Source organism: Chrysochloris asiatica, unplaced genomic scaffold (genome assembly GCF_000296735.1).
Source record: "Chrysochloris asiatica unplaced genomic scaffold, ChrAsi1.0 scaffold00257, whole genome shotgun sequence".
NCBI classification, from domain to species: Eukaryota; Metazoa; Chordata; class Mammalia; order Afrosoricida; family Chrysochloridae; genus Chrysochloris; species Chrysochloris asiatica.
In genome coordinates this window covers 221,774-239,472 of record NW_006408775.1, presented here as the reverse complement: position 1 = coordinate 239,472, position 17,699 = coordinate 221,774, and the positions used below count along the sequence as shown (strand labels likewise).

Genomic DNA, 17,699 nt, shown 5'->3' with positions numbered 1-17,699 from the left:
GACCCCGCGCAGCCCCGCAGAGACGCGCGTGTCACCCGCCCGGCCCCGCACAAGCTCCGCACCCAGTGGTAGCCGGCGCCGGCGCACTGAACAGCCGACCCCGCACGGACCCGCCCTGGGCACGAAAGCAGGCTGTTGTGGTCGTGGTCGCGGCCCCCACCCTGCTCTGGCTGTCAGGGCCGCCTCGCCTCCCATGACAGGCGGGGAGGGGGAGAGTCTGGGAGGGGGGCCTCTGGGGAAGCCCTCTGGGCGGGGCAGATGGGGCCAGGGCCTCTGAGTGGAGCAGGTGTGCATCCCTCCCCACCATGTCCCAAGATTCTCATTATAGGCCACACCTGAGGCCCTGCCTTGTTGGCACCGCTTTCTGGGGCAGTGGGGACACCTGGGCCCACCTGGGTCTCTCATTCTAGAGGATCAGAGGGACAATCACACAGTGGGTTGCAGTCTGGAACACACTAGATGTGCTAACTCATGTTCTCAGACCTCTGTATGGATATGTGTTCCCGACACGTGTGAGCGAGTGTGTGGAGGGAGGTGATCTGTGTAGGCTCACAGGAACCCCTTGTGGCGATCTCGGTGTGGGAGAAAGGGACATAGAACCAAAGGAAATCCCTCCAGGTATGGCGGAGAGTGGGATGCTGAGAGAGGAGCTTCTGACCCTAACACCTAAACTGAGACAGGATGGGATTGGGAGGTTGAGGTCAGCCAGAGCAGGTGGCCAGGGAACCGCAGAATCAAAGTGAGGGGGCGGAGCTGGAGCAACCAGTCTGAGGCCCCTCTCCCATCACTGGGGACACACAGATGGTGCTGGGAACATGTGGTAACTGCCCAGTCCTGCCTGCCCCCCAATCTTTCTCCAGAAGAAGCCCCCTAACCCTGCTGCCCCTCTCCTAGAGGGGTCCCAGAGGTCAGTTGACCCCAGACTGGAGGTGGATTGCTAGGTAGTGGCTTTCACCTGAGCTAAGGGAGGAGACCCCCTTCCTCCCCTCCCCTAGCCCTTCCTAGATAAACGTTGAAAATGGACTCAGACCTGGTGGAGGCTATGGCCAAATGCCAATTGTCCACCTGCTCCCTCCAACCGCCCCAGCACTTCTGAGCCCCGGGAGAGGGCAAAGTTAGTCTCCAAGGAGACAGAAATATGCCTGTAAGACCCTAAAAAAATGGGTCAACCATCCTGTCCAATGGGACCAGAGGAGTCTGGGCCTCAGCTCAAGGGGTCTGGGTGGTGTTCTAGAGCATAGGAGGAGAGGGTTCAGAGGTTGTAGGTGAATCTGGGGGTGGGGTATTAAGATAACCCCCTCCTCAATAAAGCCCTTTCGTACCAGGAGGTTCTGGATGAGGTCTCTTCCTATCGATCTATCCCCTAGTTGATCCTAAGCAGTGCCCCAAGGTGAGTCTGCAGAGGTCCCCTGCCTCTTGGGACTCACAGAGAACCCGCAGGAAAGAAACCATGGTAAGGACTATGCCCCGGTGCCGACGCGGACACTTAGCATTACAGCATGGGAACATCCGGTACCCCACAAACAGCACACCCAACCTGCCTCAGAGCCTCTCTCACTCCAACAACCGCGGTGCGTCTACCACGAGGGAGGCCACACCCAGCAGCACCCCGCGGCCTCCACCTGGTGGCGCTCGTGAGTCACACGCTCATGGCAGCCACACCCCTCACCCAGCCCCCAGCCCCCTTTGCCCCATCAAGATGAATCACACTCAGGTGGGGAGGGGTGAGTGCCTGAAGCCCTAAAACCACCTTCCCCCACTCAGCCAACCTTTCTCACCCGGCACCCTCTCCTGAAGCCCCTGAGTCCCACCCCAGCCTGAGACTTATCAGCTCCCAACGCCCAGAGACCCTCACCCTACCCCACTTTAGCGCCCCCTTATAAGTCTCTGCACCAGGGTGGGCATCTCTGAGCTCCTTTTGGCACGTGGCCGGGAGAGCTGGGCGAGGGGGGAGTTTGACATGAATGCGGCCAGCAGGGGGCGGGCGCGGGCAGGATGGGACCCCGTGGGTCAGCCCAGACCAATCCGGCCGTGCTTTGCTACCATGGCCGCCGGTTGTGAGCCTCCCGGCATGCGTCCCCGTACGCAAATGCAATGTTTGAGCAAGGTGGGTGTCAGGTGGGCTCTGGCACGGAGCCTGGGGGCCCCGCTGTCCCCATGGATTTTCTGGTCGCGGAGGAGGGGCCGAAAGGAGTGAGAGGCGGATGCGTTGGGGGACACGAGGCTGGAGTGAGTGCGCAATGTAGGAGCGGCCAGACCCCCGGTGGTCAGGGGTTCACACCTTGCCTCCGCGGCCCCTTCCCCGCCTCTGTCGTCTGCCTCGGCTGAAATGCCACCGTTAGTGCGTATGAATGAATCCCCTCTCTGAATAAACTGATCTCTGAGCCCTGAACCTGAAAGTAGAGATCTGGGGGCAGGCAGTCGGGGCAGCCCCTCACCGTCTTTCTGCCAGATGGAGCGGATGGTTGTGAGCATGCGGGACTCCCTCTGATCAGGGCGCCTGCTTACCTATGTCATTGGTGACCGGTGAGACCAGCCGGGAACCTTGGGGGGATGGGAGTGGCGGGCAGCCCTGCCTTGACCTCCCCACCCAACCTTTCCTGTGCAGGCAGCAGCTAACCCGGAAGTATTCCATGTCTGAGGAGGGTGAGGCCCGCTGCTGTCCAGCCACCCACCGCCCCCAGGCACTGGATGGTGGGTTAGGGTTACTATGTTGAGAACCTAGAGTAGGTGACTCACAGGTGTCAGGACCGGACCGTGTATGCTGGGGTGAGGGGTACTCAAATCCCTCTGCCTCCCCCAGAGGCCCTGTACCTGGGCACCGTCCTGGTAAAGTATGGCTATGTATACCCACTGTGTGACCCCCGCCCCCCACAGCCTCACCCTCCAGCCTGACGAACCCCCTGCAGGTTCCAGGTCAGGCTGGGCCTGGGGAAGGGGGGCACCCTGACAAGTGGACACCCTTGGGAGGGTGGTGCTGTCACTGTGGACCTGGGGGTCCGTTCCCCCGCTCTTTAAGGCCTGGACAGGAAGTTGTGTGTGTAAAGGCGTGAGCAGCACCCACCGAGGATTTTTCTGACTCCTAGTGTTTAGGCTCCACCCCTAAAAAAGGGTGGGACAGTGAATATCACTGGACAGCTGCTCACTGGGCGGCCCACCCCTCCCTATGTCTCCTCCAGACCCTCCCATCCTAGGACAGGGACTCAAGTCACCAGGATCCAAGACCTCCACCCCAGAAAGGAGTTAGCTCCTTGCTAGGTAGAAAATGACCGTGGCTGGCTGGGCCTGCTGGCCATAGGTGGCCTGGGAGATACTGACACCCCAGCCCCAGCCCCAGCCCAGACACTTTCTCAGGATGACATGGGGCGGGGGGCAAGGCCTAGGGTTTGCAGCTATCCTTGCCCCTGCCAGCACCAGATGCTGTATTTCTGTACAAGCACTTTGTGGCCAGCAGCTGAACTGGACTATGGTGAGTGACAAGGGTTCAGAGGTTCTGGAAGTTCAGCTTTAGGGCCATGCCAAGGGTATGGGGGCAGGGTCTGGCCTCTGCAGCCTGATGCCCCCCACCCCTGCTTTCCAGCCATATATTTGACTAAAAAGAACATCCGAAAGCAGGGAATTCTGGTTGGACATGAGAGGGGGAGACCTTCGCTCCCTCCACCCCAGGCAGAATCCAGCCAGAGGAACCCACAACCCCACACGTGGCCCCAGGCCTGAGTTTGCAAAGCTGGGCTTACTTTGATGGGGTGGATTGAGGACCTAAAGCATAGTCTCCTCCAGGGTTTACCCCCAAAGGATGATCCTGACCCGACACCTCCCCCCAGATTCACACCCCCCCCCCAGGAGGTTACCCACTGGAATCTTGTCGCTCTTTAGGACCGCTATGGCATGTGGGACTTGGTAGTGATGCGGGCCAGGGATCAGCCTAAATCCACGCCCACCTGTCAACCCTGACCATGCCCAGACCATGTTCCATGCCCATGTTTCCTAAACTTAGACCATGCCTGGACATGACCACGGTCCTGCCCATACCCATATGGCCACGCCCATATCCATGTGGACTCCTGGTGTGGTGCTGCAGGGTAAGCAGGTAAGCACTGGACTGCCAACTATAGTATCGGCAGTTCAAACCCACTAGCTGCTCCTCGGAAACCCTCTACAGGGTAGCTAGCTATGAGTTGTAATCAGCTCAACAGCACAAGGACAACACATCTGTCCGGCCCCTTCAACCAGATCCATGCCCACGGGTTACACTCCGACCATGCCTTCCCTGCCTAGGCCCAGTCACAACCACACCCCAGCCTCTGAGTCGGGACCACCAGCTGCATAGTCCAGGCTTGGTCCGGGACCAGCTGCCAGCCCTGGTGAGCAGGTTCTGTGATGAGCAGAGCTCCCCCAAAACTGCTTACTCCTTCCCAGGGCGGGCAAGCCGTGTAGAAGGGGGAGCAAACGTATTGGCTGGTGAACCAGCCCCCAGTGAGCCCACCCTTAGCCTCAATTTAAGCTCCAGGGTCTGCACTCCTGGCAGGAGGCACTAAATCACTGCCCATCTGAACCCAGAATTCCAGGGTGAGTTTCTCTCTGGAGTCTGAGGGAGGGCACATGAAGCCAAGGGTGGAGAAGACCCTTGAAAAGACAAACCATAGTTCTGATGGGTGGTTTGAAGTCCCTTGTAGTGAGGGACCATGCAGGGAGATGGCCAGGCCATCCTGGCATGAGTGTGCTCAGCTCTAGGTGGAGAGAAAGGTCATCTTAAGTCTCTGGTGGCTGCTGGGGGAGGAGCCCATGGGGGAAGGGACTGATAGCTGAGGGTGGGGCAGATTGGACATGTGTCTGAGGATGGAGTTTCTGGGGGCCAGGGGCTGGTGAGTCTTTGACTTGGCAAGTGGCTCTGACAGTGTTGGGGGCTAAGAATGGGGTAGGGAGTAGGCTGGGTTTCGATTTAGTGAGTGTGTTAAGTAAGGATGGGCTGGTAGGGTGTCTGGGTAGATGGGTGGAAGGATGCACGGGGGTGAGGGTGACGGCAGGGTTGGGAGGTCATTAGAAGGGGACTGAGGGATTAAGGTGTAGTTGTAGAAGGTGGTGGACAGGACAGCGGGGAGAAGTCACCAAGCGAGGTGTGCAGAGATCTCAGCTAAGGTTTGAGGCAGCGGTGGTACCCCCAAGTTCTCCCATCATGTTTCCACGAGCTTCAGAAGACAGGGTCTCAGTACTCTCCCCTCCACAGCCCGGGGTCCCCAGTGTGCTGGAGTAGGGTCCAGAGTAGGGGGCAGGCACTGCAGGCCAGTGTAGATGGTGCGTGCCCCGAATACACGTCCACCTCCCTCCCACTGGTCTTCCTGATCCTCCCCACCTCTGCCTCTTGCTCTCCCTGCTGCTCGTGGGGCAGTAAGTGATGTGGATGTAGGGAGGGAGGGGCATTTCCTGGGAGTGGGTAGCATCAGGTAGATCAGCAGGAGTTGGTGGGGGCCAAGCTGGCCCCTGCAGAGCTGCACTCAAGCCCAGCCCTCCCCAGCCTGATGCAGAGCCGAGACCCAGTTCCTATTTGATAGACCAGTGTCCCCCGTTCCCACGGGTGGGAGAGGGCAGGGGGCTCGCGCTGAGATGAAAACCTGCCATCTCCTCCTCCAATTTGGGCTATCAAGAGTTTTGGGTCTGAACATGCGAAGTTAAACCTGGGATCACAAGTTAGCAACATGGGGCTTTCTGTGTGACCCTGTTAGCAACATACGTTGAGTTTTAAAGAATCACTAAAATACGTCTGAAGACTCAAAACATTAATCACATTTGGAGACTCTTAGGCAACTCTGAGAACCTGAAAGGTCCATAGAACTTTCTGGAAATCTCCAGAGTCCTCCTAGAAAATCAGATCCTCTCTCCTCCACCCCAGTTAGGGGAGGGGCTTTCCAGACTGGCCCCCTAAAGAAAAAGAACCGGAGGTAGGTCCTTGATCCCATGGGTCGGGCCCAGTTCATGGGTTTTCTCAGGAAGGAGTTCAGGGGTGAGAAGGACCTAGCTCCGGCTTCCACTCATCCCTGTACGGCCCCTGACCCACTCTGACCCTTGTGATTCCACCCACCCACCTCAAACCCCCTACTCCTGACCTGCTCTGAACCCCTAGCTGAGGATCTCAACAAAGACTAGGCAGTGAGTGCGGCGGGGGCGGGGGCTCCTGGCTGGGACCCACAGGGAACATCCCTACAGGCAGTTCCTGGCACCTGGTGCAGCCCCCTGGGTCAACATCTACAGCCCTCCATGGAGCCGACCGCAGAGAGGAGTATATGTGTGTGTGGGGGGGGTGTTGCACCGGCCTCATTCCTACGTGTTGGATGATAACCAGCTGCATGTGTACATGGTCATGAAGGTGAAGGTGTGCTGGGACAGGGTCTCCTGCTGACCAGTCACCTCTGGATGGGACACTCCATCGGCTTCATGCATTTCACCTTCAAAACGTCTAAGGATTGCTTAGTTGGTAACTTTGTTTCATAATCACGTCAGAATTCACCTGGTTTAAAATCAAGGTACATTTAATAGTCTGCCTCCATCAAGTTTCCTATATCCCACTGAAGTTACTGATTCAAAGTTGACATTTTTCTTGTTTAAATACAAGCCCTGATATACACTGATTCCTCGCCCGCCTTGCTCAATCGTATACCAGTTCCATCTGCCTCACAGTGTTGATTCCTGGGGTCCTGGAACTCTTTATGCAGGGTATGTGGAGGGTCCTTGTTCCCTCTTACATGTCCCACCTCCTGGTTTTTCTCTGGTCATAGAAACCCGTGGGGGAGCCAGCTCGGTCTGATTTGAAATCTGGACAGCCCCATCTGCTAGCACGTTCACTAGCTACCTGGAAGCAGGGCTGAAGGCCATCTCTGCATCCCTTGTGGGATTCCTACCCTCGGTTCCTCAAGTCCAACATGCACAGGAGCGTGCTGGCAGCGCTGTGCACCTACCCGAGACCAAGAAATGGTGAGTACTGACCGCTGACCGCTGCCACCACATACTTACCATCTTCTCACCCATGCCCACAGTGTGTTCCCGTTCCAGGGACCCTGGATCGATTGTTCCTGGGGGTGGGGACAGCCCATTGTGCACCTAGCCCTCTCAGCCCTTCCTGTCCTGAAAGCCTGTGGATCATGGCCTTTACCGTCCATTCTCTGGGCCTCAGCCTCCTGGCACCAGTGCCCCCTCTCTGACTGCTCCCTCTTCTCACCTCCCAGAGGGAGACAGCTGAGCCCCACTTCCTGGGAGGGACTGCAATAATCTGGCAGGTTGGGGAGGATATGCCACCTGAAGGAGGGTGGGCTGAGATGGGCAGGTCAGACCAGAGACCCCAGAGGCTGATGCTTCACGCTCCCACCCTCACTGAGGGGCACCTCAGCCCCAAGACCACTGAGTTCAGGGCAAGCTCCGGGAAGCAGGAACTCAGCCAATTGTCTCTGACAAGCAGTGTTAACATGAATGCTGACCTTGAGTGGGAACTCTGGAACATTCCTAACTTCCAAAGATGTTTCAGGACAAGTCTGCAGGCCCGGTGCTCACCGTCCCCCATGACTTCACCAGCAGACTTGCATAATTCTGATGTCTGTGGCGGGCAGTGAGGCAGTCTCTGGCCCAGGGTTGGGGAGTGCTGTACCCCAAGCTCCCCAGTATCTCCTCCCAGACACAGTCCAGAAGGGAAGGTCCAGGCTTGGCCTCTGGGTTCAGTTCTGAAGGGTTTAGTGGGCGGGGGCCAGAGGGGAGGAATGGCCACACCCTCCCCCCCCCCCTCAGAAATCAATGACCTTGTCAAGGGCCTGTGCATGCATGTCAGTGTACAGGTGTGTACATAATGTACACGTCAGAGGACAGGGGGGAGGTCTACCAGGCTACATGGACTGTGGAAAGCTGGCCCTCTGGGGGACACTGTCTGGGGGTTCTGTGTATGCACTTGGGTGTTGGTACACAGGATGAACATTGCCCTTTGGGGTGGGGACAGCCCATTGTGCACCTGATCCTGTCAGCTAGAGGAAGAGGGCTGAGAGGAAGGGGGGAGGGGGACTATGGAGAGCTGGGTCTCCCGGGGACAGTGGTTTATTTATGGGGGGGAGGGGCTCTGTGCTCTGGTGATTTTAGGGGTAGAGCCATGTGAGAACTCTCCAGGTTCCAGGCATATGCTGTGGGTGGTGGGATCACTGTGGATTAGGAACCACTCGCCCTCCTGTGTGTGCTGGGGCAGTACCATGGGGTAGGCATTTATGGAGGCCTAAGAGTTTGAACTGCAAGGTCGGAGGTTCAAGCTCACCAGCTGCTTCTTGGAAACTCTATACAGGGTCGCTGTGAGTTGGAATTGACTTGACGGCACTTCACAACACTGGCGCTGCCGGTTAATACGGTAAACTGCAACGTTAGTTTGGGCCGTCAGTTCGAACTCACCAGCTGCTCCTTGGAAACCCTGTACAGGGTTGCTATGAGGCAGATCCCAACTCGATGGCCCTTAGCAACAAAAGGGGAACTGAAACCCCTGCTTACCAGCAAAGGAGTGTCTGGATCCCCAATTCCAGAGTGGGGTCCCCAACCCGTGTGATCTATCCAGGGATGACTTGCACCCTCCCAGAGGGGGCCCTACCTGTTACTGCGGCTGGCTCCGAGTGGCCTGTGGACTGTGACCTGAAGGAACCCTCCCTGTCCCTCTGTGTGGACTTTCCTGGGCATAGGACCTTCCCCAGACCCCTTCACCGACAGGGTATCTCAGTTTGAGCACCTGTGAAGCAAGGGTTTCAGGTTTAGGATCAATCGGGATGTTTCTGGGGGCTGAGAAACTCGTCACACCTCACTCCTAGTCACTGACCCTCTGGGCAGGAGGCCGGGACTGGCTTGCTGTGGGGCAGTGGGGTTCTCAGACCCTAGATACAGCTGGACCTGTGGCTGATGGATCTGGGGGAATCTGTGTAAGAAGCTGGTATAGAGGGTCCCTCACCTCCTTGGCTGCCCTTCCTACCCCTGCAGTCCACCACCTCAGGACCACGCGCACAGACAGACAGACAGACACTCGCCCATGCCCTAGGGCTTCTGAACTGGACAGTCCAACCCTTTATTCACTGGTGGGCTGGTTGCTCTGGCTCCAAAGGGCTGAGCCCACACACTGCCCTCAGCCCAGGACACAAGGCACAGAGGTGAGTCTTGTATCGGGCAGCCCAGCTTGAGTGGTCAGCACCAGGAAGGGTCAGGCCCTGAGGACCTGCATGAAGAGCTTCCAACCAAAGCCATCATTGCAGTCAGCCCGACTATGCTCCAGGCACCGCGGTATGGAGAGGCTGGCACCCAAGACCACCCCCAAGGCCCACCTGTGACCCCTGGGGGTTGTCCACAGGGGAAGAGGAGCCGCTGAGGGACGTCTAGTCCCTCTTAAGAACGGCCTTAGCAAAGATACTCTCCTAGGAGTGAAATCCAGTGTGAGGGTCAGGGCCCGTGTGGCTGTCTGGGACATGGAAGATGACAGCAGGCCCCAACGTTCCCTCGCCCACACATGTGGTGGGGACGGGGCAGCCAGAGCAGGGAGGACAGAGCGGGTCTGGAGATCACCAAGTCAGTTTTCCGGAAGTTTAATTGGGCAGCATCGTCACGACTCGCTCCGGTACCGCAGCCGGAAGAAGTGGTCCCTGACAGCCTGGTCGCTGTTGTCCCGGTCACGACCCAGGTACACGACTCTGCTGTCCAGGATACTGTCCCGCACCTTGTGTTTGGTCACCGAGACCAGGCCAGGGGCAGCAGGATTCTCTGGGCCTGTCAGCAGGATGTAGGCGGCGTGACGGCTTGGCTCCAACAGGACAGCTGTGGGGACATGGCTGTCAGAGCTGCTCTGCATTGAACCTGGGTCCTGTGAGGACCCCACCAGGTGCACTCACCCTGGAAGGCAATGATATTGACCGAGACATTGGCCAGCTCCAGCAGGACACCAGGCAGGGTGGGGTGGAACATGTAGAGGCTGCGTGGGGTGTCCTGGGGGGAGAGGACCTCCATGGATCAGTCAGTCCACTCCCAACAGACTGAATCCTGAGGGATGTTCCAGCCACCACCATAGAACTTGTCAAACTTCCACTCTGTCCCCGCCTTCCAGCCCCTCCAACCTGATCCTTCTCTGGGACCCTGTTCCATCCATGTCGGGTGGAAACAAGGCCTCACTGTTACCCCCATGTTCCTTCTTCCGGGCCCTGTGGCAGCCCCCTTTAGAGGAGAACTACTTTTGACATGGGGCCATACGTGGTTCCCCTCCCACCACACCTGTACCATCTGGTTGGTGCCGACCCCCTCAGGCAGGCCCCAGAAGAAGAAGGCGGAGCGGTGGTCTGCAGTCAGCACGCTAGCGGACGGTGGACCCCTGGGGAGGTCTGGGAGGGGCTGATGCCACAGGATGGCCCCAGTTTCGAGGCCCAGGAGCAGAACCTGGGGAGAGGTCAGCTGTGGGCAGTGGGCATGCAGGCCATCTTATCGAGACCCTTCCCATCCCAGCAAACCTGTCAGGCACAGTACCACCCTTGTTCCAGCTGTTTGGTCAACTGTGGGGTCCAGCAGGAAATAGTTCCCACCTGTCTGTTGATGCCGGTTCCATTTTCAATGACCACTGCCAAGGTGTCGGGTTTGTAGTGACCAAGGATGGGTTTTCTAGGAGGAGAGCCGACAGTGAATGGAGGGAACCCCCAGACAGGGGCCTGCCCATGGTGACCACAGCCCCTGCACGCACCTGAAGACCTGGGTGTCACCGAGGATCCAGCGGGGCACCAAGTCCTGTCCATCCAGCAGCATACAGGCCTCAGAGCCCACGAGGAGCAGGTCCTCGCCAGCTCTCCCAGGGACAAGCATCTGGTAGCGGATGGCCCTGGGGCTGTGATAGAGGAGGCGGGCACAAACCTCGTGTGAGCAGCCAGGGGACCTCGGCCCATCCGCACAGCCACGGTTCTTTATCCCTTGACCAGGTCCCCCTCGACAAGACATGAGTGAGACCCCGTCTTCCGCTTGTTCCTGTGTGAACCCCTGATGGCCTTGGGCCTGTCCTGTGCCCCGTCTGGGTGTGTGGTGGGCACCAGTGTGCAGACCAACCTGTAAGTGGTGGTGTTGATGGTGCGCTCCCAGATCAGGTCCCTCTGGAGGTGGCTCTCTCGCCCCGTCATCCCCTCCAGCAGACTCTTCAAGGACCAGCCACAGAGGGAACGTGCTGCTCAGGAATAGGGGAGTAGGCATCACCCCAAGCCTGGGGGCCACCTATGCCCCAAAGGCCAGCCTCTGTGCTCCTCTTGGTTTGTGGGGACAAGTCCCAGAGCCCTGCACATTAGTACCCACCACAGGGAAACAGGAGGTAGTGGGCTCCTGTCCTGGTGACGTGTAAGAGTACGTCCTTCTCCCCGTCTGTCCCGAGGCGGCCTTTGCTGCCAACCTGGCTCCCGGTGCCGCCTGAGTAGAGGTAGCAGCTCATCTGCAACCACAGAGGCATTGGGGCTTGGAGACAATCCTGACCAAGATGCCCAGCAGCATGCAGGCCTGGCCAGTCCACGGTGGGTGGGAAGCAAGGAGGGGTGCAGGGTCCATGGGTACCTCCTTGTCCTCCCTGGTGAGGACCAGCAAGTCAGGGAGCCCATCACTGTCAACGTCAGGTAACCCAAGCAGGAGACTCAGGATGGACGTGTTCCCCCCGAGGCTGCTGGGATGACTCCATAAGGCTTCCCCTAAACACAGACACCACCGCTGGACACTGGGTCCCCCTCTGCAGTCCGTACGGCCTGGCACCAGCCACAACCTCTGATGGCTAGGGGACTGGTACCAGCTCACTACACCCCAAGTAGCTGGGACCTCGGAAGGGGCCTTCTGGGCTTGTCTGTGCTTTCCGTTTGACACTAAACATCGCAGGGCCAGTGGGGAAAGGTACAGGGAACCTGTTCAGCCAAACCCCCAACTTCTTCCTACACAGGCCTCTGACGGCCGGGCCGGGAGAGGGTCACCACATCCTGGATTTGCGCCAGGGTACCCCTCCATCTCCAATCGCAGAGTTCCCTGGGACAGGTACGCACAGTAAACACCTGCATGGACAAGCAGAACTGTGGCCTGCGGCTTCATTGGACAGTTCTCACCGCCCTGTCCAGACGGTGGCACCCTGACACCACGCCTTCCTGTAACACAGCTCACCACTGTGCCCCTCCCGTCCGCAGTACCTGGCTGTCTACCTGTGAAAGGGTCCAAAGCTATGACCAATCCGGATCCCTCCACGAGGATGCAGGCTGACAGCACCCCACTGTCCCTCTGCTGGGGGCTAGTACACTGTACCAGGGTCACATCCTGTGCCACAGGCCTCTCCCAGAGCAGACTCCCATTGGCTCCAGACACAGCAGCCGCGAAGGCACAGGGAGAGGAGAAGCCTGCTGGGGGTAGAGCGTGCGTCTGCTGTGGTCCTCTTCTGCTGCCCCACCCCTTCTCCTGCCTGCTGGCCGCTCTGAAGTGACCAGCAGCAGGGTGGGGGGCTGAGGGCTCGGCTTGCACAGTGGGGAGGGTGATGAGTGTGGTCTGTTGAGGTCTCATCACTGCTCCTTAAACACTGGCGGAGTAATGGGGTGCCCGGACAGACAAGCCCTTGATAAACAGCCTCCTTTCTGGACAAAAGCAAAATTACCTTCATCTGCGCAGGATCGGTTGGAATTGCTGCTGTTGGCGGTTTTATAAAGGAAGAGGATGTCTTGGATCCTATCTCTGTTTACGTCTTCCATGGCCAGAAAGTTATAGGCGACTGAAAGAGACAACCACAGGCTACCTTCCAGGGCCAACCAGGGTCAAGTCCAGCACTTGCTGCTGCCCTGCTGAGCTCTGCTCCGAAGGTCTGTCCCAGTGTGCACCTCCCACCCCAAGACTGCCCCCAACCCAGCAGTGCTTCTTCTTCGCCAGGTCTAATGACTTCCCACAGCCCTTTGGAGCAGGACAGGATGGACAAGGTGACCAAGCTGCCACCCTCTATGAAGACAACGGTCTGAGATCTACATCACTCAGCCACCCCTCCTCACTAGGCTACTCATTTTATAATTCAAGGACTAACAAGGTGAACTCTGATCCTTAAGATATCGATGTTTATGCGTTCCATTTCATTTTTGACCACTTCCAATTTTCCCAAATTCATACTTCGTACATTCCATGTTCCAATTTTCAATGGATGTTTACAGCTGTTTCTCCTCATTTTAAGTTGTTGCCCATCAGCAAATGCAGGTTCTGTGTGCTTTTCTCCCCCCGAGCTTAACTGTATTCATGTCATTATGGTCAACCCTACTTTGAGGAGGCATTTTTTTCCACAATCGCTTTCTGAGTGCCCTCCCACCTTCCAGTCCTGTATCTGACAATGTTTCTCTGCTATGCATAGAGTTTTCAGTGACTAGCGATTCGGAAGTAGTTTGTCACTCTTTCTTCCTAGTCTGTCTTTGTTTTGTAGCTCATCTGAAACCTTTCCACCATGGGTGACCCTGCTGGTTATTTAAAACACCGGTGGCATAGCCCTCAGAATCACAGCACCTCAGACCACCACAGCACGACAGACAGATGAGTGGTACCAGAGCTATCCTTTAATTTTGTATAGCACTGATTTTCACATAAAGACTTGGTCTGGGGATAAGTGAGGAGTGGGTGTGTAAAGAACTCTTTCAACTTTGTAACAAGAAGACAAACAACCCAGTTGAAACAAAAAAAAGGAACAAAATATTTGACTAGAAATTTCCCACAGGAAAAGATGCTGATGGTCCTTAGTCATTGGGGAAATGAAAGCTAGAGCCACAATGAGACCCAACTTCACATCCAGCAGGAGAGCTACAATAAAACAGATCCTAACAAGACTTGACAAGGGTACGGAGAAGCCAGAACGCCCTTGCACTGCTGCGGGCACTGTAAAGTGGTTTAACTGCTTTGAAAAACGGGTTGACAGTTTCTTAGAAGTCAAAACTTATCATGAAGTCCAATAATTCCATGCTAGAATTCCACCCCAGAGAAATAAAAACGTTTTATGTCCACGTGAAGATTTATATGTGAATGTTCACAGCGGTGTTATTCACAACAGTAATAAACACAGTGAACAATACAGGTGCTATCAACTGATAAATGGATAAACAATATGGTCTATCTATGCAAAAGCATACTATTCAACAAGAAAAAGAAACATGTTGTTGTTAAGTGCCGTGGAGTCGGTTCCGACTCATAGTGACCCTGCACAGGGTTTCTGAGGCTGAAAATCTTTACGGGAACACAAAGCCTCATCTTTCTCCCGCGGAACAGCTAGTAGTTTCGAACTGCCGACCTTGAGGTTAGCAGCCCGATTCGTAACCACTACGCTACCAGAGCTCCTTTTTGACAACATGGATGAATCTAAAAACATGCTAACGGAGAGAATTTAAGCTCAGACAAGGTTTTCTACAGTGTGACTCCATTTATACAAAATATGAAGAAAAGGCAAATGTATGGAACTAGAAAGCATTCTAGTGGTTACCTGGAGTGGAGTCCTGGGGTGGCGCTGTAGGATAAGCACTGGACTGCTAACTGCAAGGTTGGTGGTTCAAACCCACCAGCCTTGGCAGGCTTCCCAGTTTCATTGCCAGGAAGCTCTGTAGCACCCTAAAATTCCAGGGAAACCTTGGGCATAGGGCTGACAGCCGCTCAGGGCTGATTTACTATCCAAAGCCACTTCTCACCTCACAGCGCGACACATGGCACCGGGGAGCCAGCCAGACACCAGGAGACTCACCTGCGGTGTTGTAATCAATTCTCCATGTCCGTTGTGACGCAGGTCGATCAGGACAGGGAACAATGAATGAGACAACAAACACCACTAAGAGGCAGATAAACAGGGAGACGAAGAAGGCCACTGTCCGGCACCGGGACAGTCGGGACCGCGGAGGTGGGCTCTTGCAGGGGTCTTCCTTATCGGAGCGACTCTGCAGGTTCTCCTGAGATTGCCTGTCATCATTCTTCAAGGGATGGATTTCCGCTTCCAGATCCTTGTTGTCCACCATCATGGGCACATTCCTGAGTCTAACTCCTGGTCACTGGGCCAATGAAACAAGGGTTAGTGAAGCCTGCTGCCACCCCATCCCCGGCCCCCCAGATCTCTATCACTTACAGTCCCTTAACCGTGGCCCATTTGTCCAAAAGATGGAATGAAATCCTCATTGATGGTGCCACCTTAAGAAAGCCTTTACTTAATGGGAAGCGAGGAGGCAGGACACAATTTCATCCTTAGCGCATAGGTGTCTCCCCTCGTGCCTCCTCATCCTGGCATGAGCGGAATATACACCAGGCAGTGCTGGAGCTGACAACCCTAACCCCGCAATGTGGGCGGAACAGCAGGCCCAGGTGAGAAGTTGGGACTCACTAGCGGGCCAGGGACCCCGTGTCACAACCCTGCCCCTTACTAGCGGTACAGTTGAGTACTGGCCACTCGATTGGACCATGGCTTTTTCCTTATCAGTAAACGGGGAATCACATCAAGTCAGCAAGTACATACAAAGCTCCTGAAACAGTGCCCAACGCATCTCAAGCACCCACATACTAACTAAGTACTATTGCTATTATTTATCATCGATAAACCATTTAGACAGAAGTCCACGCGGGAGGGAAGCAGACAGCTGCCCAGAGTCTCACAGCGAGTTGACCTAGCTGCTGGGACCTGCCTGACTTAAAGGGTCTTGCTCTTTCCTTGCACCCCTCCCTTCTCAGCCTGGACTGAGGTTGAGACTTGGGAATGCCATCTTGGAAAACTAAGGGCAAGCCCATTGAAGAGGGTCGTCTTCTGGAAACGCTGCTGAGTTGATTCTGCTCCAGTATATAAGAAATAAACAAATGCCAACTTGTGTCAGATACTGTGCAGGAGGAAAATGCGGCAGTCAGCGTCTATAAAGATGACAGCTTTGGAAACCCTCTGGGGTAGTTCTACCCTGTCCTTCTGCTCTCCAGCAGTGGGGTGTATTCTAACCACAGAAGTTCTATAGAGTGGATGGAAGGGGTTAACTATGAGACCCACGTAACTGGAAGTACGCCCATTCATTACTGAGGACTTGCAAGGATGAGGCAGGAGGTGGAAAAGGAGGGGGTTACCCCAGAATAGACAGTGGCTGTTAGGAATGGCTCCCTCTAGGGATGACCCAAGGAAGGGACCGCTAATTCTTGCTTTATACTTTTTACTTTCTGTCAAGAACTATTTTTCTATTATTATTGAATAGAAATACTTCATTTAAAGACTTCTATGCATTCCCCTTAGTGCTGAGACATGAATGTCAGCAGTTTAGGAATCAGAGATGTGCAGTGCCTCTGTTGTAGGAAAATCAGTGAGTCATGGCTTCACGAGCTCATTAAACCCAAGCACCTGACACATGGTGGGGTGGGGCAGGCTTATCTGCAAAGGGTAACCAGGAAACCAGCCAGGAACAGAAACTGGTGGCAGCTCATCCCAAAGGGTTGGGAATGAGACCTAAAGGTCAAGAAAGAGCATCGTTTCATTAGCAAAACCTGTCACCAAGTCTCCAGTGAAGGGATGCTTGGAATGTCTGAAGAGATTCCTTTGGCAAAGGAAAGAAAACTGAATGAGAACTCGGAATGCTAAAATTCCAGATTAATCTGTTACTTAACAGTGCTAAACATTCAGGAAAGATGTCAGACTCAGAATCAACCAGGCTTCATCTGTCAGAAGCCGGAACAGGAACATTTACAAGGAGATGTGGGGGAAAGCAGCCCATGACCTAGACAGTCACTCGACAGAAACGGAAGGCACACAAGGCCAACGCCACTCCACATCCATCCTTCAAGATGCTTCCACATCTGTCCTAGGGGACTTCATGTCTGTCCTATGAGAAGACAATTTTACATCCATCCTTTGTAGCATTTCATTTCTGTTCTTGAGAAATGACTTCACAACTGTTCTTACTACTTCATAGCTGTTCCAGGAGAAGATGACTTCACAGCCGTCCTTAAAGAGAACAAATTTAACATCTGTCCTCTGAGACTTCACTTTTACCCCATGAGAATACCACTTCACACACATTCTTGGAGAAGGCAACTTCAATCTATCATTTACGACATAAATGAGTTCACACGCATCCTATGGAAAAATGACTTCACATCTATCCAATGAGAAGACGACTTCTCATCCATCCTTCAAGATACGACTTCATACTGCCCTTTGAAAAGACAATTTCTCATCCACCTTTCGAAAAGACTTCACACCGTCCTTTGAAAAGACAACTTCTCATCGCTCAATTCCCAGACCTACCTGGAGGACTTGCTCACCTTAACTCCTGACCGGATGCTGGTGCACATGGTCAGCAGTCTGGACTAGGTATCGGCACAGTCATAAAACTCAGAGACTCTAATAAACAAACACAAACCACAAAGCTAGGGATTCTACAGTCTAGTAAAGCCTCAGCTGATATGTGCATGCTTTGGACAAGGTAGGCAAGTCCTTCAGGGAGAACATTCCCAGCTGTGGTTCCACATTAGAACCATGTAGGTTATTTTAAAGTCCTAATGTCTTTTAATTACTTAAAATATTTACTGATGAAGATCAAAGAGCACAGCCTTCGGTATGGATTGCATGTCAATGCAAAGAAAACAAAGTCCTCACCACTGGACCAATCAGCAACATTCTTATCAACGGAGGAAAGACTGAAGTTGTCAAGGACTTCATTCTTCTTAGATCAACTATCAAC

General features: G+C 54.9%; 1 protein-coding gene across 1 annotated transcript; it reads right to left on the bottom strand.

Annotated features, from left to right (window-relative positions):
- Window positions 1–9,601: 9,601 nt before the first annotated feature.
- On the bottom strand, window positions 9,602–15,011 carry ITFG3 (integrin alpha FG-GAP repeat containing 3). Its single transcript, XM_006873827.1, has 11 exons — window positions 14,744–15,011; window positions 12,641–12,754; window positions 12,198–12,389; window positions 11,572–11,702; window positions 11,320–11,452; window positions 11,076–11,194; window positions 10,724–10,890; window positions 10,569–10,644; window positions 10,270–10,425; window positions 9,888–9,981; window positions 9,602–9,813 (listed from the first exon to the last, which is right to left on the bottom strand). Exons 1-11 carry the CDS (start codon window positions 15,009–15,011, stop codon window positions 9,602–9,604), a joined length of 1,662 nt encoding a protein of 553 aa, XP_006873889.1.
- Between the last annotated feature and the right edge of the window lie 2,688 nt (window positions 15,012–17,699).

What these genes read in the sequence shown, in the direction of transcription:
- ITFG3 (XM_006873827.1), bottom strand. Translation starts at nt 15,011, where the DNA reads ATGGTGGACAACAAGGATCTGGAAGCGGAAATCCATCCCTTGAAGAAT. An exon ending in TCACCAGGGAGGACAAGGAG is followed by an intron (nt 11,453 to 11,571) that starts GTACCCATGGAC and finishes CTGTGGTTGCAG; the next exon opens with ATGAGCTGCTACCTCTACTC. An exon ending in GGGTCGGCACCAACCAGATG is followed by an intron (nt 9,982 to 10,269) that starts GTACAGGTGTGG and finishes CTCTCCCCCCAG; the next exon opens with GACACCCCACGCAGCCTCTA.